The following is a 22,089-nucleotide window of genomic DNA, read 5'->3' on the forward strand; positions in this document are numbered from 1 at the left end:
TCATTAGAAGCACTTAATTAGCCGGCACATGAGCCATGAGTTGCCACCCTCACTCCTTTCATTGGATCATATATGGTTAACCAAAACCTTTTACACCATTTCAACCTCCATCCAACTAGTTGACACAAACTTCCAAACTCTGAGGAATTGCATGAATAATAATAAAATAATAATAATAATTAAAAAATAAAAGGAAGTTTCGATACGTTCAATATAGTCTCACGTCATCTAGAAGTCGAGATTAAGGTCAATTTAAATATAGTTTTCTCTCTTAATTCACCGAGACGTCTTTTAAGGACAAAATCGTGATGGAACTCCAAACTCTAAAACAAACAATATACCTGTAGTGATTGACCTCTAAGTTAAAATTTAGGATTTAGGATTTAGAAGTCTAGATCAATGTCAGTTTAAATACATCTTTCTCCTTTAACCCATCGACACACTTTTTAAAGACAAAATCGTGATGAAACTTTAAACTCCAAAACAGACAATATATCTGTAGTGATTGACCTATAACGATGGTATCTGAACGGACTTAAGATCGAAAGAGAGATTGCATTAAGATTATGTTGGAGGCATGCAGGGCAACCATGGGCTTACCTAGCGTGCATGGAAGGTCCATAGGGTGCAATCATATCTCCTTGTCTAGTTCTTATCTAAAAAGATAGCAAACATAGTGTTATATGCAGTGAAGGCAAAGGGCAGTTTTGTAACTTGTGCTAGGGTCTTAATTGCCCTTTATAAGAGAGTGTGAGTGTTGTGCATGATTGGATGTGTGCTAATATTTCATCTATTGGTGTTGTTTCTGAGTTGAGTTTTGGTCTTCTTTTCCATTTTGGGATCATCATCACCACTAAAAACAACTCTTTATTCTCCATCCAGGTATTCTCTTCTTCTTTCTTCTCCCATTCACTTATTTATATACAATAATATCATCTTTTCCTCTCTTCAATTATTACTCCTTTTACTCTTTCACTACTTCACTCTTATCACCCTTTCCCTCCTAATCTTTCTCAAATAAATACCAATATTTCTGCTATATAATATGCCACTCTACAGTTTTTTTTATAGAAAGAAACAATATATACATAAGAATAAGAAGTGATTCATATAAAAAAAAACTAAAACGAGCTTAAAACATATATAACACTTACCCTTATTTCTTGTAGTATATATATTTTACATTATAAACTCTTATACGAGATTTATAGTGGTAGATTATTTTTTACTTTTTCATTTGGATGGTTTGGAGATCAAAGAAATTAGTTCCTATTATATAGGTATATATAAGGGTTGAACCACTCTTAAGTGCTTCATGTTATTAGTTGATAAAAAAAATATTATAAACTGATCCATATAAATTGTAAATTTGTTTTTCTACTAGAGAAATAATATGAGGGGTTCATTTGTTTAATTAAGTTGTTTTTGAATCAATGGTTGAATAGGGCATGAACACACTACACTACTTCAATACGGAGAAAGAAGAGATAATTTCTAAGCAGCAATACTGAAACTCTTCAATTTTTCAAAGGATAATAGAATTTCTCTTCTAATGATATTTATTTGGTTATCAACAAAGATTAAATGAATTAAAAGAAATATTTCAAGTAAGTCATTATTTGTTTAAATTAAGATTTTTTTGTTATTGGAGAACAGTGGTGAAAATATGGAGAAAGCAAACACATCACTAGTGAGAACGAAATCCGATCAGTTGGTGGAGTCTATGGTGGCGGCGATGAAGTCGCCGCCGTCGAGCGACCACTCTGCGAACGGGGTGGGGGAAGGTGGCGGGACCCTTTCGAGGAAGTCGAGCAGGCGGCTGACCGGCGCGTCACCAGGACGCGGCGGCGGAGGGAAGAACACGCACATAAGGAAGTCGAGAAGTGCTCAAATAAGCCAAATGAAGTTGGAGTTTGATGATTTGAGCAGTGGTGCAGCACTGAGCAGAGCTTCAAGTGCTAGCTTGGGACTCTCTTTCTCCTTCACTGGCTTCACCATGCCTCCTGAAGAAATTGCTGACTCCAAACCCTTCAGCGATGATGATATTCGTAAGTTAATGCTATCTACCATCTCTTTCTTTCCCTCACTTTTCTATATCATGCATTTTCTTCTTCAGACACATTTCTTAAATGATGTGTTTAGGGTTTAAGCTGTGTTAAACACCGAAACTCGTAGAACACGAATTGGTAATGTGTCAAATTAAAACAAAAATTTTGTTAGATTAATGATATTTTAGTACGGTTTTAACACAATTTTAAAAAATAAAAATACATTAATATATATATATATTTTAATATGAATATAAAAATAAAAAACAAATTCTTTTGAACCAATCATAAAAAATATTTTTTTGTTAAAAAAATAAAAACATATTTATACACATAATTCTTTAAAATTTGTGTTTTTTATCTTACATTTTAGAAATTATATGTATATCTAACTGAGTACTAGAAATTATATGTATATTTAATTGAGTTCTAGTCAGTCTATGTCGCAGAAAGAATTTCATACTTACTATTCTTTCGAAACTATTTATTTTTAACACAAATATTATTATAAAAATTTTTCAGAAACATTACAATTCTGATTAAACAATGATATGCTAAAAATACTTAGAGTGTATAATTTTTTTTCCATTTAATGTAAAATATATAATAAATAAACCAAATGAAATGAATTAAACTTTGTTTGTTTTATTCTATAGGTTGATCCTTATATATAGCGTCAATCATTCAATGATGGTCCAGGATAATTGAAAATGATGTCACTTTTCATTTTTTATATTCAATGGACAAATAAATAATTATAAAGTAAGAACTTGATAGTAGAAAAAGTTTTGGAAAATGAAATTCTTACACTCATTCAAATCAATTTCTATGTATCATTCAAATTGTTTTCTATGTATCATTCAAATCATTAGGAATATACATAAAGTTAAATCTACACTACTTATAATATTTTACTTCTATTTTTCCATTAAACCAGCTATCTTATTTCATTCTCTCCACTATAAAACAATAAAAATACATAAAGTAGCCATACAAATACGACTTCCTAAATGCATGATATTTTATATCAATTTTTATTGAAAATACAACCTCTCTAGAGTTAAAATATTTATTATATAAATAAATTAGCTGATAAATTTGAGAGATAGCATTACTAGGATCATTTGAGGTATGATTTGTTTTGGAGTTCGGTGCAATTTTGTCCTTAAAAGATTTTCAGGTGAGTTGAGTGAGGAATATGTATTTAAATTGCTCTTAACCTCGACTCTTAAGCGATGTTAGACTATATTGGCAATCCTGGAACAAACTCTCCTAGTCAAGGTACAAGAGGAGGATTTCTCCTAGTTGAAGGGCTAAGAAACATTTTCGTCCTCACAAACAATGTCATTGTTCTAACTTCAAAACAGACAATACCTCAAATACGATGATTGACACTAACGATACTATCTTCTGAACTTTGAAGTCCGAACCATCTAATTTATAATGAAGGTGGAATCTCAGCATACTAAATAAAAGTGATATATTTTTTATTAATAAAGTATATACTATCTGAATTTGAGTAATTTAATTTAAAGAGGTATGTTATATGTATATATGGTGTCGTGGAGGTATAGTAACCAGAGAATATATATGGTGAGATTGGGTGTGATGTGTGATGGAGATTTACTTTACAGATCTGAGTAGATTTCCTTTTTGTGAATAATAATAATGAAAGAAGCATCTGCATGCATTTATCAGAACAACCTTTTGGAAAGGGCAAAGAGAACAGAAAGTGAAGAACATCAAAACTTCATTCATTTTCCTGTTAACTGCTATAATCCAAACAACTCAACTCCCTCTTCGTACCTTTCCGTAATCACTCCAACCAAACTTTTCTACACTAAAATCACATTACTATTTTTATACCAAAATTATTTTTTAAATTACAATTTTTCCATTGGTATGAATATATATGTCTTTATAACTCTTTCAATTAGGAACAAATTTTAATTACTTGAATATAATTTTTTTTAAGAGTATAAGTTTTTGCTAGGTTTTGAATTTTGTTTTTATTTAAAAAATAAAATAAAATAAAACAAGATAATTTAGAAATAGTTCCATCTATGTATAGAAAAACTTCAAACCAATCTTCTTAAAACCCAACTAATTCGGGATTCAACAAATTTTACAAAACTTTAATCATAATGACAAATACAAATCAAGACTAATGAAAGCATGATAAAGACATGATCACAATAGACATCATCCCTCAAACAGAGTCATGTTTAGGGTTTAGGGTTTCTGACACAAATACAAATTAAAAATCATCTACACCCTTCTCCAAAATCGAACACAATTTTTGTCAGCAGCCCAGAAAAAGTCAAACACTCAAGTCTCATAAAATATATAATTGGGTGATTTTTTTTTTCTAAAAAAATCAAAATGATTTTTTTCATTTTTTTAATATTTTGCTTATAAAAAGTTGTGAAAAAGTTTGATAGAAAAGCATGTAGTAAAAAGTAAATTGGATAGATTTGGCATTAAAGAAAAGGTTGTGGTAGATCTGAAAGGAAGGAGTGTAACCACAAAAAGCCCGTGATTGATTACTCAGTCTAGTGGTCCCCACAACACACTCCTCTTCAACATAACTGTCTTTTTCATTATCTCTTCTCATTAATAATTCCATCACCATTCTCATTAACATTTATACTTATATTAAAACATTCATTAACATCAATCATTTACACTAATTACATCCTTTAACAACTTTTTTAGTTAAATAAACCAATTCAATCATTGAATTGGATTTTCTCTAGAATGGATCATGTTTGTAGAATTGTGTGAAAACAAACTAATTGCTCTTTCATTAATCTACTTTATTTTATCATACAATCTATATATTGAGTATAAATAAACGTGGCTAAATAAAATATTAAAGAACATGTTAATTAATTATGTGAAATTTGATATACATATTTTAAAAAAATTACTAATTAAATAATTTAATATTGGTTAAATTAATTTCTTAAAAGTTTATATAAATTTTATGCTTGCTCGACTTTTTCTCCTCTTAAACTTACTAATTTTATGACCTAAATATGTATTTCCTTCTTCTTTTTTAAATATATCTAACCAGACTGATTTTTTAATTATTTATTTTATTGATTTTTTTTACCAAAATACCATTAATTTTCTACTAATATGTAAATAATAAATAAATGCTATATTTTTCTCACGAAAATTGAGAAAATAAGCTTTAAAATTTAAAACCCTAACACGAATATTCTCTCTCTCTATCCATATATTTATTATTTAAATATAATTTTGAAAATAATATTACAGTAATAGATTAAATTAATATTATTATCTAAATAAATAATTTTTCTTAATAATCTTAAATTAGCTATAAGTATACATACTTAGAGAGAAAAGCCAACATAATAAGACTTCAAAATTTAAAGTGATTGAGTGGAGAAATCTAACTAATTTTTAATAAAAATTAAAAAATCACTCCAAAAAAAATTATTAAATAATAACTAAATTTAGAGATCAGAAATAATTAGTCACTATATTAACTAAACTAGATACTAATTTAGAAACTAAAAAATATTGATATTTTCGATTATTAATAAAAGTTTATAAAATAGTTTTTAAGTTTGTATTTAAATTAGAAACTAAGGTTTTAGTTACTAATATTTTATATTCTAAATTAGTTTCTAAAAGATTAATATAAACTAAGTTAGAGTATAAAGTAGTAAGTAACTAAAACCTTGATAGGTAACAGTTGAAAACTAATTTAAAAACTATTTTATAATTTTTTTAATAATATAAATTATTTTAAATACATTTTTTTTTAGTTTATAAAATGGTCGCACTAATCTAGTCAAATAATAATTAATTATTTTGATGTTTGAAATTAATTTTTATGTAATGATTTTCTTGTAATAGTGAACGTGTATATATGTTTATAAGATGATTAAAAAACATAATTAGCTGTATAAAGTAAGTGTAGTTAATTGTACTAATTACTACTTGTACTAATTTTCTGATGTGATTCATTGGGTGGCTTTTCAATTTATTGGAGAGACTTCTCAGTCAAGGTTTTGGTTTCTTTCTGCATCTGTGTCCATCATCATATATAAAGCTCCAACCATTTTTCTTCTTGAGGTACTGTTATGAGGGGAACCTGACACATTTTGTGAACTAATGTCTTTGAAAGACAATTTTACTTGTTAATTATGTCGTACCTATGGCTCCACACACAAGTGAAACTGTCTCTGTCTGTGTTTTTTTTTTCCTTCTTCCTTTTTTCTGGGAGACCAAATTGCCTCATACTTGGGCCCCTCGATTAAATTCAGGTTGACTTTTCACTTTCACTGATATGAGGATGCAACTTCACTATGATCCATGCTACCCCACATGAGTTTTCATGACCAGCAAATGTTGCACCCCTTTAATGGATCATGTAGTGTCACTGACATGAGAAGCATCCATGCATAGTTTCTTTCGAATCATTTTAAAGATATCTGCCCTCTCAACGTAACACCACCACATAGACTTGGTCAAGATCAAGAACAAGCACATTTATTCATTTCTAGTGCACAATTGTGTTGGCCTCTGATTAAGGAGCTTCTTTTTCCCAACTTGAATTCTATAAAAAGGGTTGTTTACTATGTATGTTGCAGCTGAAGATATCGAAGCTGGGCCTAGGACAAAGTTTCAAACAGAACCTACTTTACCCATATTTCTCAAGGTAATGCACATTTTACATGTATAATTATCTCCATCTCTACACCAACTTCTGTTAGATTCAATATTAGACATCATTATACAACTTGACATAATTAGTAGTACTATTTAGTACTTGAATATTTTTTGAACTCATGCGTATCTTACATTTTAGAGATTATATGTTTCCATATTGTATCAGTGTCCGTGTCAGTCTATCCTACATAGCTATTTAGTACTTGAATATATTTTGAACTGTATAACATTGAGCATAGTTCTTATGATGTGTTGGTGATGGATGACACACATATAATGAGTTTTGTTCTTGTTATGGAATGTGCAGTTCACAGATGTGAGCTACAAGGTAGTGATGAAAGGCATGACCACAACTGAGGAGAAGGATATCTTGAATGGGATCACTGGTTCTGTAAATCCAGGGGAAGTTTTGGCATTGATGGGTCCCTCAGGAAGTGGAAAAACAACTCTTTTAAACCTTCTTGGTGGCAGGCTATGCCATCCTATAAGTGGTGGCTCTATCACTTACAATGATGAACCATACTCTAAGTTCCTTAAGAGCAGGTAAAACATATAATTATAATAGCCATATTTACATGCTTATATGGTGTATTTGTATACCACCTTACCAAGTGCATCTGCAAGAAACATATTCAAAAAGTGAGAATAAAGAGGGTACTTGAATTAAATTAAAGAAGTTATTTTTAAGATAATTATCCAAAAGTTAACCACCATATCATATATAACAGTTTTGTAGTAGTTATTTCATCAATGCATATAAGATTTTCTCTTAATTTAAACATAGTGATGAAATTCTTAACAAGTCAAAGGTTGCAAGTTTGTTAGTGATCAAAATGTACTTCCATCAATAGGATAGAGGTTTAACACTATTTTCCCTTCAAATGGTGTACTTGTATTTGTTTGTGACAGGATAGGGTTTGTGACACAAGATGATGTTCTTTTTCCTCACTTGACTGTGAAAGAGACTTTGACATACTCAGCCAGACTAAGGCTTCCAAAGACATTCACAAAGGAGCAAAAGGAAAAACGAGCTTTAGATGTAATCTATGAGCTTGGCTTGGAGAGGTAAATGGTTACATTCCATATCCTTAACAATGAGTGTCGAAATTATTATGAGCACAAAAGTCACATTATAGAAAAAGACATGGTAAGGAGTGAAGAGTAGAGAGAACTATAACCATTTTACATGTTATTACTACTTAAATATGGAATCCAATAGTTTACATTTTATGTATGAAAAAGGTGCCAAGACACTATGATTGGTGGTTCCTTTGTTCGTGGAGTATCTGGTGGTGAGAGAAAGAGAGTTTGTATTGGCAATGAGATCATAATCAACCCTTCTCTTCTTTTTCTTGATGAACCAACATCTGGTTTGGATTCTACAACAGCCTTGAGGATCGTTCAGATGCTACAAGACATAGCAGAGGTATTTGTTATATCATATCCTAAGATTTTAGACCACACCTAATATCTCATGAGAAATACTGGTAGACGCTCTTTTTAACACGCTCTCTGTTAGGACAGACCCAAGACCCAATACTACAGACAGACTCAAACTCAATCACCTATTTAAGTAACAGATTTCTCTGAACGAAGAAGTGAAGAATTTGATAACCCTATACTAAGACTAATAAAACTAGGATTATCAAATTCTTCTCTTCTTCATATAGAGAAACCCTGTTACTTAAATAGGTAATTGAGTTTTGGTCTGGGTATCGGATCTGTCCTAACACTCTCAAACATGATATTATTGACTAAAAACAAGTGAAAATCACAAAATTTTATTCTATGCTTGATGATGAACCTGCAAGGTATCTTATCCATGACTAAACCTTTATCACTAGCTTGTGAATTGCAATTGTAGGCTGGCAAAACAGTGGTGACAACAATCCACCAACCATCAAGCAGACTCTTTCACAAATTTGACAAGCTGATCCTTCTTGGAAAAGGGAGTTTGCTTTACTTTGGAAAAGCATCAGAAACACTCACTTACTTCCAGTCTATAGGATGTTCACCACTTATTTCCATGAACCCGGCAGAGTTTTTGTTAGACCTTGCTAATGGAAACATAAATGATGTTTCCCTACCTTCAGAGTTGGAAGATAGAGTGCAGATGGAAAATGCAGAAGCAGAAACACCAAATGGAAAACCATCACCAGCAGTTGTACACGAGGTAACCTTATCAAACTTATCATGCATGTCAATTTGTGGATTACAAAAATGATACATAGACAACCTTGTTCCATTATACAAACCCTCTTTCTTTATCTAAAATTTCAATTTTTGTATGAAATGACAAAAATACCCTTTTTATATCATCAACTAAAAGTCATATAGTGGAGCAGAGTGTCAATATATCATTGCTCTTGTGATTAAACATGAAGGATACATTAACAACCTGCTCCAGTATACAACCTGTGATTCATGATATGAAAAAAGGTATTTTTGTCATTTCATGAAAAAAAACTAAAATTTTAGACAAAGAAATGAGGTTGTAGACTGGTGCAAGTTGTCAATATATCACTTTTCGTGATTAAATGATTCTATACAAAAATTCTTTACACTATCAGTAGTAGGTAGACATAGTTTTTGCGTAGGTTTTCATGACCAAAGCAAATTTGATGTAGTTTAGTGTTGAGTTTTAATATCATGCAAGTCTTGAGATGAGAAAATCTTGATGTCATCAAAGATGAATTTGAACAGTATCTGGTGGAGGCATATGAAACTCGAGTAGCAGAAACAGAAAAGAAAAAACTAATGGTTCCTATACCTCTTGATGAAGCAGTGAAGTCTAAAGTGTGTTCTCATAAGAGACAATGGGGAGCAAGTTGGGATGAGCAATATTCCATATTGTTTTGGAGAGGAATCAAAGAACGTAGACATGACTATTTTAGCTGGTTAAGAATCACTCAAGTTTTATCTACTGCTGTCATCTTAGGATTACTCTGGTGGCAATCAGATACCAAGAACCCAAAAGATCTGCAAGATCAGGTAAGCTATTTCTGCTACTCTTAAAATGGTGACAAAAGTCATAAAAACCAAGGAAAAGAAAGAAAGCACATACACATCTAGAATGCTGGAAACATCCCTTCTAACATATTCTTTATTTTTAATTAAAATTTATTGAATTTTTTTTTATCGATAATAAAAAATAAATAAATGTGAATCACTTCAAAGAATGATTTAACTCTTATATAGAACATACACCCTAAGCCTCCTCCACCCAAACCAAACTGCTCCGCTAAACGTCTAAAAACAACCCACTTGACTAAACTCAGAGAACCCACCTAAAAACAAACACCTGAGCAAATACATCAATAAACCATTCTCATACAAACCAAAAGGTTAAAAAAGTACAAAGTGAGACTTGGTGGTGATCCACGACGAAGCATTTAATTGAAACTTATAAAATCATAAACAGGAATATTTTAAATATAGTTAAACACATTTTGTGATCTTAATAAATTTTAGTCAACAATAACACATTAGAAAAAGTGTACAACAGAATTGTATTTTTCTTTATTAGACATGATATCAGAAGCATGAACATTGTAAGATATTGATTGATCTTTGTGGATTGCAGGCAGGGTTGCTATTCTTTATTGCTGTTTTCTGGGGATTTTTTCCTGTTTTCACTGCAATATTCACATTTCCTCAAGAGAGAGCCATGCTGAGTAAGGAGAGAGCAGCAGATATGTACAGACTAAGTGCATACTTCCTGGCTAGAACCACCAGTGACCTTCCACTTGACCTCATTTTACCAGTGCTTTTTCTACTTGTTGTTTATTTCATGGCTGGTCTCAAACTCAGTGTTGCACCATTTTTCCTCACCATTCTTACTGTCTTCCTCTGCATAGTGGCTGCTCAGGTATGCATTCAGTTTCCACATAATGCAAGTATAAAGATTTATACAAAGTAAAATCAATTAGAAAACACAATAACATGACTTTATAAAAACCAATAGTTTTTTTGTCAGATATGATAATCTATAATTAAATGACAGTGTAAAAAGATTTTATATCAGCCATATTATTTTCAAAGATTTGTGTGAACAAACAAGAAATGTTCATACTATTTTTCATGCCTTTGAATAAAAGAAGTAAAATAAAAACAAGGAATTGTTTTGTAAAAAATCAGTGTTTCAAACCAAATTGAGTTCTTACCATGGTTTTTGTGAAGCAGGGACTTGGACTTGCTATTGGAGCCACATTAATGGACTTGAAAAGAGCAACAACTTTAGCTTCAGTAACTGTGATGACCTTCATGCTGGCTGGAGGATTTTTTGTGCAGGTAAACAAACATTCCAGTTCAGTCTCTATTTCAAATAAAACATCAAACCCCTCAGGGTATTTTCACTAGTACAATAGAGCTTGAACTAAAGAAAATTGACACGATTTTAAATGTCAAATTCAATTCTGGACTAGTTACGAGGCTCGGACACACCTTTAAAATGGTGTGTCTGTGTCGGACACACATATCAGACACCGACACGCGTACGATACTCATAGAACACGTATCGATGAAGTGTCCAATTCAAAAATTATTTTTTGGATCTTTGACAATTCTATGGTTCCAATACAATTTTAAAAAGGACAAATACATTAATTTTAAAAAAACTCAAACTTATTATATAAGTTTTTATTATGATTATAAAAATAAAAAATAAATCCTTTTAAACCAGTCATAAAACTTGTATACATAAATCTTTATTTTTAATTTATATAATTTATAATTATATAATATATAGATTCGTGTCCTTATATCCTACATTTTAAAGATTATATGTGTGGAGTGTCTGTGTTTGTGTTCATGTTGTAATAATGTATATGTCAGTTTCTGTCACTTTTTTGTTCAGAATAATAGTTAACATGTGTAGTTACTTTGGCAGAGAGTCCCCATATTTTTTTCATGGATCCGGTACATGTCTTTCAACTACCACACCTACAAACTTCTGCTGAAGGTTCAATATGAACACATTTCACCAATCATAAATGGCATCAGAATTGATAGTGGTGCAACAGAGGTAGCTGCTCTAATAGCCATGGTTTTTGGCTACCGTTTCTTGGCATATCTTTCTCTAAGAAGAATGAAACTTCAATCTGGGGCTTAACATAAACTTCACTCTCTGCATCAATCAAGACTCACACACACACACCAATTGGTGCACCTAGCTAGCTAGAGCTTCTGGCTTTTTTGATTTAGTCTTGTGAATATTGTATTTCACTTAGCATTAGCATGGTGAAACAAGCAACCACATGCTGTGATCATAGGCACAGCATTATCTGGAGAATTCAGATATTTGTTTTAGAGAGATACTTAACTCTGCAACAATGTTTAATTGACTCAAGTTTATCCATTTGCTGTGTAAGTACCATAGTTAAGTTGCTTACACCTTTTTTTGAAATGACAATTGTCAAGAAGGATATAACTTGACACCAACAAACTTTTTGTTTTGATCCAAAAGAATCTTTCTGATTTTGCTTTTAATTCAGATCACATTATTTTTTGTGTTATTGAATTTGAGTTAACAATCTTAACAATTTAATTGACAAATTCAATCTGATTTTATCCATTGATATTCTTTTTCATGTGTGAGTTCAATTGGTACATAAATCTTCTACATTTGACTAAGAATATTTTTAATCAACCAAAATTAACTTAGCTTTTGAAAGATTGCTTTTAATGCATCTTAGATATATTTTTATCAAAGTTAATCAAGATAAAAAACATATACATTTATACAACTCGAGTATTAATATAACTGTAAGATAAACTCATCAACTCAATCTTCATTAAACTGAAATGGTTGAAGACATCAAATAATATTAAAACGAGTTTGCTTCAATCTTCACTTTCAACAATCTTAAAAAATATATAACATCTAAATGTTTCTTTAAAATATTAAAAACAAAACTTTATAACATAAAATTTAATGACCCAAATTGTTAAATATAAAAAAGCATTTACTATAAAATCATTAAAAAAGTGAAGTATTAGCCTATAAGAAGACTTCACTCAAAAAAAATGTGAAATCGTCACATGCATGAAGACTTCACTTGAAAAATTAAAGTCATCATATCCTTGGATATTTGTATTTGTTAAGAAAAAGAAGATTTTTTATATAATAAAAAAGCTAATTTTATTTTGTAAGTAATTTTGTGTAAGAAAACTCACAAAATATAACTTGAAATTATAGATTTTCGTTGCAACCCTATTATTTCCAGTGAATCTATGTAGAATTTTTATTTTATCAAACTTGTGATTTATTTCAAATTTTCCTACAAGAATTTTCTACAGTAATTGATATAACTCTGATAAAAGTTTGATTATTTTCTTAAATTCATTGGAAAAAAATCATAAGAAAATTAACATTTATTTTTTTTTTGCATATTTTCATACAGATTTAAAACTCGAGGTTTCTTGAGAAAAAAAAAAACAAATAAAAAACGTAGATAAGTTTTCCATCAATTTATTTGGTTGCAGATAAGGTTGCAAAGTTCTAAGTATTATTATAAATAATAATAATAAAGTAAAAAATATTTTAATATCATAGAAGACTAATACTTATGAAAATAATCGATATTAAATATTACCCAAAATTTACTTGAATCACTTGTAATAAATTAAATTGTGAAAAGCATCACATTTGATTTATACATTGTAAGCTTATTTATTTTGGACCCCCCAACATTTTTCCCAAGCTGTGGCATGCATGGATTGAGTTGCAACTGACACCACCTATCTTCTGTGGCAAATTGCTGACTCTTGAAAATTGAAGAGGAAATCTGAAGTGAAACAATTGTGTGATGAAAGTTGAACTTCTTGTGCAAAAGGGATGTTCATCCTGTATCCAACAAATGCTCCTATGTATGAAACCTCATGCCATTGTTCTTATCCAACCAAGCAACCGAAGCAGCATGGCATCCAACACAGGTGACTTTTTCTCCAGCCCTATTTAAAAGAACAAGAAAATAACATCATGATAAGAAAACTGAAATTATATGTCCATCAATCTTGTTGGAGATCTTACATCGGCTAGAGATTAAAGCACTTCATAATATATAACTAGATGCAAATCTCATCTCATAAACCGATTTTGAGGTTAAGTTAGACTTAAAGTCCCTTCTTAATAAATCTCAGTGTTACATGCCATGAGACATTCAATTTCTGATTATGTCTATTTTAAAATTTTGCAGTTAACAGGAAAAACACATGTTCAATACCATTGGTATTGTCCATGTTGTTCTCTAATTAGAATCAAAATTTCACCTCAGCAATATGCACTGATATTTAATAGAATCCTTCATTATGCTACAGCAGTGACTCTAAATATGAGTAGAAAACAGTACCAACAGTGCCTCTTATAGAAACAACAACTTTGTGCATTTGAAGGAATGCTTACAAATGTTTGCTATTACCATTTGAGGAACAACACAATAGCATTCCTTCACATTATGTGTAAAGGGTAAGCAAAAATTTGGAAATGGTTAACACTTTTGCATTTGAAGCATTATGTAAGGGTTTGCCAGAATTTGAAGGACCGTTTGCTATTATTGGGAAGGAAAATGAATGCTCTATCTTACCAATATCTGCAGCTACTCTATGAGCACACATAACTCCGGAGAAAGCTACAGCAATAACACCTTGTCCAGGGAAGCAGCTATCACCAACACAGTAAAGGCCATCTATGCCCTGCAAGTTTTATATGTTTGTGACTTGCTTTAAGCAGTGCATTCTAAAAGCATAGCAGAATATTTTCTATAACTGAACCGGTTATTCAGTTAAGGAAGTAGACCTACTGTGGTATTGAATGGCATTCCCAGTAACCCCTTCGGGGTTCCACGTGGCATTGGACCGTATGTCCCCTTGTCACGAGCTAGGTATCGCCGGTGTGTCTTTGGTGTCCCTACCTACAAGCAAGCTTACAATTTCAGAAAACATACACATAATAAAAAAGGCAAAAGAATTTCTAAGCATTATATAGTTAGTTTCCTCCATCTACAAAGGTACTTCATATGATAACATGATAGGAAGCATAACAAAAAAGAATATGACATTAGAGGACAGCCATATAGAATCACTAAAAAGAAGGAAATAAAGGATTTGCCAACAATTAAAAACACTTCGACAGAAACAGGCATCACTATCCTGAAAGATAACTGGGATTTGGATCTTTTAAAAACAAATGTAGCTATGCAAACATTTATGTTTAATTATCACCTTTAGCATGACAGAATTTAGGTCCACAAGCAATCAAATAGACAACAATTAGTTTTTTTCAAATACAACTAATTGGGGATGAGGTATGAGGTTGTAGTCCACACCTCCATAAAATCGATGGATGATCTAAGACCAGGAAACAATTTATTCTCTAATCTGCTTGTGATTTCATCGGCTATAAGCTGCTTCTTTGCCTCGTATTCTACTCTTGAGAGACCCTAGTACAGAAAACAGTGACATTAGATATTTTAAGACAAAAACAGATTCTGAAGTCATAGAAGCATGCAATATGAAAGTTTTGAACTTTGTTTATCAGTATTGCCTACCTCCCAGTCCTCCATGGAAGAAGTTGTGAATATATGAAGGATATGGTGACCTTCGGGAGCCAATGATGAATCAAGAACAGTTGGTATACTTAAAAAGATACTTCCATATGGCTTCTCCAATTCGGACCAGTTGTTCTAGAGAGCGGCCGATGAAATGCATTAAGCTAATTAATCATTCTAAGCCACAAGGACTATTAAGAAATTTAAGTTGAGCAAACTTCCAACTACCTCAAGGACAAAATGATGACATTCTGTATCTGGTGGTAAAATCTCAGCTTTAACCCCCATGTGAATTGAAAGAAAAGATGGAGCTTTAACATAAACTTTCTGGAAGTTCTCTTCTTCTTTTGGGAGTGGAACACCCTTCAGCAACTTTCCTAAAGATTAACATTATGCAATTAGGGATTAACTAACTAAGAACTAATGAAGGCAGAGAAACATTGCGAAGATTATCATTAAAATATTGACAAAAAAAATTCTTATTTGAATTTGAAACCAACCAAATGTATCCCATCTGGTAGCATTTGATATTATGGTTTTGGCAAAGAACTCTCTCCCATCCGAAAGCCTCACGCCTACCTGCAAAAGGCATAGTACAGTTATTGAAGAAAAAATGCTTCTTTCCACAATGTCATCTTGTTTCTATTTTGATGTCACTTACAGCTTTTCCCTGCTCAATTATAATACCACTGACATTTGCTTTGTAAATTATCTCACTACCCTGATCAGCAAGACCTTTCGCTAAGGACTTTGCAATCCCACCAACACCCCCAAGAGGGTAGTTAATCCCACCAAAGTGTCTGTCACAGAGAACCTGGAGGGAAAAAACAGTCAAGCCATGCAGGAAATGGAGAGCAAGCGAGGCCAAGGTGAACTATATAGTACCGACCACCATACTTGAAATAAGTGCTTTTACTTAATGCCATACAAAAGTTTAATGAACAGAAAGAATGAAAAAGATAAATGAAGAGGTTACCATGCTAGCATTGATCATTGGTGTCTGTATACCGTTGACTGTGCTCACTATAAAACACTGCAAGCATGGATATAAATTACCAATCATGCACCAACAATTGAATAATTAATCAAAGTGTAAATAAGTAATATGACTTCTATCTCACTTTAAAATAGTTTAGAAAATGATACAAAACATGTGGCACAGTTTGTTTACGACTCAAATTTGTATGATGGGACCCATTGTCATTCTTAACACATTCTACAGAATAACACTTCTAGACACATTTTCCTTAATACATTCATGAACCTTCTAATTGAATCAAATAAGTTATCGCATCTACCTCTGCATCTATGAAAGACAACAAGTTTGGATCTTTAATGTACTTCCGAGCTATGGCTCCAGCATTTTGTGGCAAATAATAGGCTGTCAAAAGATACGTCAAAAAGCTAAGTGGTGAAAACAAATGAAAAGACTCATAAAAAGCCCAAATATAGAGGGAGGTGCGGATTCAATTACCCTTATCAGTAGAGTACTGTTATTAGGCAATAGGCATGCAATGCTTACGGGTTAACCTCTACCTCATGAATGTTGTACAAAAGAAAAAAAAAAATATATATATATATATATATACACACACACACAGACATACATATATATTTATAGACACATATAAACCAAGAATGATCATGGCTGATCACATCCTTAGCAAAATTTAATCAGATGTTCACATGATTGAAATCTTCATATAGAAATTTTCATAAATAAACTAGCACAACTTGGTATTGCAGTAATTGATGCATTTCAAAGATTTGAGCAAATTAATCACAAAGTCTGAGACCCCTTAGGAGTTAGGAGATCAATATAAGTTTTCTAAAATATTTGTTTAATCCAAATTCTCCACCCAACCAAAAGAACAAGACTGTGTACATGAAATGTAATTCTCTAGGTGTAGGATAAAGAATTATTTGTGTAAGGATTTTGCATAAGCATGTCTAACTCGAGTACCGCCCTGATCTTTCATGGTAAGGGTAAAATTTGTTGAGTCAACTAGTTATATGTTGTGGTTGTGGCATTAAGCAACAAACTGCAGATTACATATAGTTGAGTGATGTATTTGTTCACTTTTTCACCCTTTGCTTCCCTCGCCATTTCTTTTAAATCATTAGTTAAAATATAACTCCTCCAATCAATCAAAATACCGAAAAGATAAGCTAAGTGGAACTAAAAAACAATATTACCTTTAGAATTGAAGTTCAGAGTTTTAAATTTGTGGCCTTTCAGTTAAAAATAAACAAGATGAAAGTACCTAGTGTCAAGCATTCCAGGGGCTTCTGAAAAAACTGTCCAAAAAGGTAGAGTGGCTCTTCTAGTGACTTCAATTCCAAGGAATTCAGTGCGTTGAAAATCTAGCCACAACACATTAAAGCTCTTAAAAAAGTGAATTTCAAGGAGAGGCAAAAATGCCTTAAGGGGGCTGCAATCACCTCAATTAAGACAAACCTTCCAGCATTCACTGTAGAATTTACGAATACCCTCCTTTTCATGGGGAAAATAACTGGTCAGTTCATCAATGAATTTATCATATTCTTTGTGCACTCGAACAGAAAGGTTATTTGGTAGATGGAAATGAACGGTTGTTGGATCAGGTACCACTTGCATCTGACAACCGACTGCCTCCAACGCTTGTGTTATCAAATTGAGATTACCCTGCACAAATTTAAGGTACATGGTGTTCATGATCCTAGGAATCACATCATTCAACATAAGAATAATTACCAGTGACCAAATCTACTATTGGCTAACATATTATTAAAAAATGAGCAAACTACACTTATTAGGCGCTTAATTGATCAAAAACCCAGTTTCACATAATTACCCAATCTTAGTAAATAGGTTTATGCCTAACTCAACTTCACAAATTTGTAAAATACACACATAATAATTTGGTTTTATTCCTGGTTAAGGTGAGGTGAATCTCTCCAATTCTTTCTTAATATTAAGCACAGTAACACTGATGGAAACAGAAAATAGTGTGTTTACTAATGAATATGCCTCCAAAACAAAAAATCTGAATGCATTGCAACCAGGGAGAAACAGAAAGTCCCTCTCACAAACAAAACATCCACATTCCTTCAGTGCAACATCATCCACAATTCATCACATCACTAATGAAATTAAAGTAAATCATAACACACAAAAAACAGCATGCACCCAGAACAAAAAAATAACTGACCTTATCACTGAAACCAAACATGACAGAAGAACCCACATCAAAAGTATAGCCATCCCTCTGGTAAAATCCAGAGCTTCCACCAGGAATCACATACTTCTCCAAAACTAAAACTCTGGCACCCTTCACTGCCAACTGTGTCCCTGCAACCAACCCCCCAATCCCAGACCCTATAACAATTGCATCAAACTCTTCACCCTTACCCTTCACTCCTCTCTCTGCCACTTCTTCCACAGTCAGAGTTGACTTTGAGCACACCACGGACACCCTTTTTCTTCTGAGAGCATTGGAGCAAGACCCAGATGGAAATCCACTCCCTGCATGGTTTCCATAGGCAAAAGACTGAAAATTTGGCAGAAAGTTTGAACTTTGAGAAGCAGCCCCTTCTGGGAAATGACGGGGAGTGTGGGAAAAAGGGTATCGAGAAAGAGAGAGGAAAGGGGAAGTGATCATGATTAGAAGGAGTAGAAGGTTGTGGTCTGATGGAAAGTAGAGGTCCGACAAATTAGGATTTACGTTGGCATGGATGTTCGGAGCAATGTTTTGTAATGTTCTTGATGTGTGAGGATTCCACTCACTTGTAAATTTGATTCCTGCCGAACACACACAATGTTTGGTTTGTCATTAGTTTGTCCAAAAACTGACAAATTATTAAATTTAATTAATTAAAATGAGAAAAAATCATTCAATTGTTATAAATATTTAATAAGTGTATGTGCGGATATTAATTATACATTATCACTGTTTATATTTTACATTAATGTTATTAAATTATGTGTAATGGGGCACTTGCTATATTTAATTTATAAATACACAAAGAACTTAAATATTTAATATTGTTTCCTATAATTTATATGTTTTCATTAGGCGTAGAAATATTAATTTATAGTTAGGATTAGCTTATTTATTTGGGTGGTGATTCTTTAACAGTTCAGTTCAATCCAATAAATTATTCTTTTAATTATTATCATTTCTAAGTAATGTTCGTAGTTATAAATTAATTATCTCTTCAATCAAAAGAATAAATGAATGTATTCCCAATTATTGTAATTCTCCCTCATTTTTATTAATATATTTAAAATAAAAAGACAAAAGAGAAATAATATAGTTGTGTATATGATAGTTGTACACCTTATTTTTTATTTTCTTTTGTTACGTATAAATAAGATAATTTTTTACCTAATAACTAAATTATACAATAATTCATTATATACTACTTGATATATCTTTTTAACCTTCAACTTTTCTTGAATATCTTTGATTTTGTTTTTATTCATAACATGATGATTTAAATCAACACTATTGTATTTCTTTTGACTTGTTACGTATAATAAAAGTACAATCTTAACAATACCAAATACTTAGGATTGATTTATTTTTTTATTATAGGGATTCTGTTTTCCAATCATAATTTCAATTTAACACCAAAATATAAAATTTCCTAATTTAGGGAAAACATTTTGAAACTTAATAAAAATTGTTGAGAAAATTATATTGATATGGTAATTAGAAAATTGTTATCCTAAACCCTAAAATATTATCCTAGTCAACAAATATTTTGATTATGCAGCAATATGCGTATTCCCATGTTGATATTTTTCCTTATGTTTATATAATGATTCTTCTTAAAACAATTTAATCAAAAATCTTGAAATTTGAAGATTAAATATGTACTTTTTTTTTTATATGTATTATAATATATGTAGCACATACACTAACACGGACACTGATACGACATGGATACGAAGATACGTTTAATATTTAAAATGTAGGACACGAGGACACGGATCTATATATTATATAAATTTACAATAAAGATTTATGTGCACAGGTATGTTCCAGATTATTTTTTAGAGCAGAAAAATGTTTTTCATGACTGTTTCAAAAGAATTTGTTTCTTATTTTTATAATTATAATAAAAATTTATAACAATAAGTTTGAGTTTCTATAAAATTAATGTATTTTCATTTTTAAAATTGTGTTAGAACCGTACTACAATCCAACAAATACTTTTTGAATTGGACGTTTCACGGATACGTGTTATATGAGTGTCCGACATCGACACACCATTTAAGAGAAATGTTTGAGCTTCATAGATTATAACACAAAATTTATTTTCGTTCCTAATTCAAATTTTAAACTTTATGAGTACTATTTTTAATAATAAAATTATTAAAATGAGTCATTATTTTTTTTAACAAATAAATTTATAGTATGTATTGTATTATAATATTATAACATTCACATTAATGATGATTTATTTCAATAATTTTTTTACTTAAAATATCTAAAAAAATCTAAAGTTTGAACTAGAAATAAAAAATCAGTTTGATGTGAAATATAAAAAGACAAATTTGTTTTAATCCAATATTTACCGTAGGTCCAAGACATGGATTAAATATGACATGTTATTGGAATTTTCTTATGGTCAAATTTTCAGAGATAGTTCAAAGAAGTCTTAAGTTTTGGAACGTTGGGTTACTTTAGGTTTTAAGTGAATGCATGTTAATTATAACATATGATAAAGTTTTATTTTTTGGGGTTTGAATTTTATCTAATAAATTAATATCATGCCAAATCAGATGAAAAAACTTTCCTTTAATATTATCTACATGTTTTTCTTAAGAATTTTTTTATATGTTATGATCGGTTATTTTGATTAATAAATTTGTTCTAGTATTTTGTATCGCTCATAAGTCCTGATGAATAATAATTTATATACTATTCTTTTCTTCAATTCATTAATGAATTTTTTAAAAATAAAATCATAATAAAATATCAACTTTAGATCGAAGAGATAACATTATATGGTCAATACATTTATAAATGTATACATAAATTCTTAAATTGAGATTGAGTTAAATCTATTTATAACTTTTTTTAAATATTTTAATTATCTATTTAATTTAAACTCGGTTCTATATACTCAAATAAATTGTTACTACAAAAAGTTAAATATTGCGTTTGTAATAATGTTAACAGATTACCAATTTCTAATTTAACTATCTTACGAATACACTTTATCTATCTTATGTCACATCTCATCAAATATATTAAACACATCATAAAAGAACTTTTTATTTTATTTTAAAAGGAAATTTAATTGCATATTTGAAATGGCTTTATGAAGCATAAGAGTTAATTACTTTACAAATTTTGATATAAAAATCTCCGTGATTTGAACTATTATAAAATTAAAAAAAAAAATTCTCTTTTCAATAATGGTTTTCAATACTTAATGTTTCAATCACAAACTAGTTAAATTATTATCTCATATATCTATCATTTTTCAATCAAATTACATAACTCACTTATCCATTTAATCCACTATTTAATCACCCAGTACGTGTCATGTAAAACAAATTATATAAAAATATTTATTTAAATTAAAAAAACATAAATTATTAAAATGAAGAAGGTCACTTGAGTGAAAAATTTTGGTTTGATAAAAATCTTCAATTGAAAATGAGAAAGTTAATATTTGTCCTCACTCAAATTATAAACTACAACTTTAGAAATGGATTATGTTGCTTGCACAACCTAATAGATGATAAAACAATAATATTTTGTTGTCACAAAATATCTATGCTCCAATTTTTGCTT

At 30.8% G+C, this 22,089-nt stretch overlaps 2 protein-coding genes across 7 annotated transcripts; one reads left to right on the plus strand and one right to left on the minus strand.

Moving 5' to 3' along the window:
* Window positions 1–762: 762 nt before the first annotated feature.
* LOC137830717 (ABC transporter G family member 22) lies at window positions 763–12,108 on the plus strand. 4 transcript variants are annotated; one of them, XR_016523409.1, is made up of 11 exons: window positions 763–882; window positions 1,657–2,048; window positions 6,674–6,741; window positions 7,060–7,295; window positions 7,662–7,817; window positions 7,995–8,178; window positions 8,617–8,925; window positions 9,442–9,743; window positions 10,336–10,620; window positions 10,935–11,042; window positions 11,641–12,108. XR_016523409.1 is itself a non-coding variant. In XM_068638198.2 (11 exons), the coding sequence occupies exons 2-11, from the start codon at window positions 1,667–1,669 to the stop codon at window positions 11,860–11,862; spliced, it is 2,238 nt and encodes a 745-aa protein (XP_068494299.1). In that variant the 5' UTR covers window positions 763–882; window positions 1,657–1,666; the 3' UTR covers window positions 11,863–12,108. The 4 variants fall into 4 exon arrangements, 2 of the variants coding, with proteins under 2 accessions (XP_068494299.1, XP_090161351.1); XR_016523410.1 differs by having other exon boundaries at window positions 9,538–9,743; XM_068638198.2 differs by having other exon boundaries at window positions 9,456–9,743.
* Window positions 12,109–13,316: 1,208 nt separating this feature from the next.
* CRTISO (carotenoid isomerase) lies at window positions 13,317–19,117 on the minus strand. 3 transcript variants are annotated; one of them, XM_068638200.1, is made up of 13 exons: window positions 18,490–19,117; window positions 17,757–17,963; window positions 17,563–17,662; window positions 16,597–16,679; window positions 16,275–16,331; window positions 15,960–16,112; window positions 15,799–15,877; window positions 15,527–15,675; window positions 15,299–15,433; window positions 15,077–15,190; window positions 14,552–14,662; window positions 14,336–14,444; window positions 13,317–13,703 (listed from the first exon to the last, which is right to left on the minus strand). In XM_068638200.1, the coding sequence occupies exons 1-13, from the start codon at window positions 18,937–18,939 to the stop codon at window positions 13,630–13,632; spliced, it is 1,821 nt and encodes a 606-aa protein (XP_068494301.1). In that variant the 5' UTR covers window positions 18,940–19,117; the 3' UTR covers window positions 13,317–13,629. The 3 variants fall into 3 exon arrangements, with proteins under 3 accessions (XP_068494301.1, XP_090161352.1, XP_068494302.1); XM_090305226.1 differs by having other exon boundaries at window positions 17,741–17,963; window positions 18,490–19,088; XM_068638201.2 differs by having other exon boundaries at window positions 18,486–18,683.
* Window positions 19,118–22,089: the final 2,972 nt, after the last annotated feature.

Source organism: Phaseolus vulgaris, chromosome 7 (genome assembly GCF_051622355.1).
Source record: "Phaseolus vulgaris cultivar YP4 chromosome 7, ASM5162235v1, whole genome shotgun sequence".
Classification (NCBI taxonomy): Eukaryota; Viridiplantae; Streptophyta; class Magnoliopsida; order Fabales; family Fabaceae; genus Phaseolus; species Phaseolus vulgaris.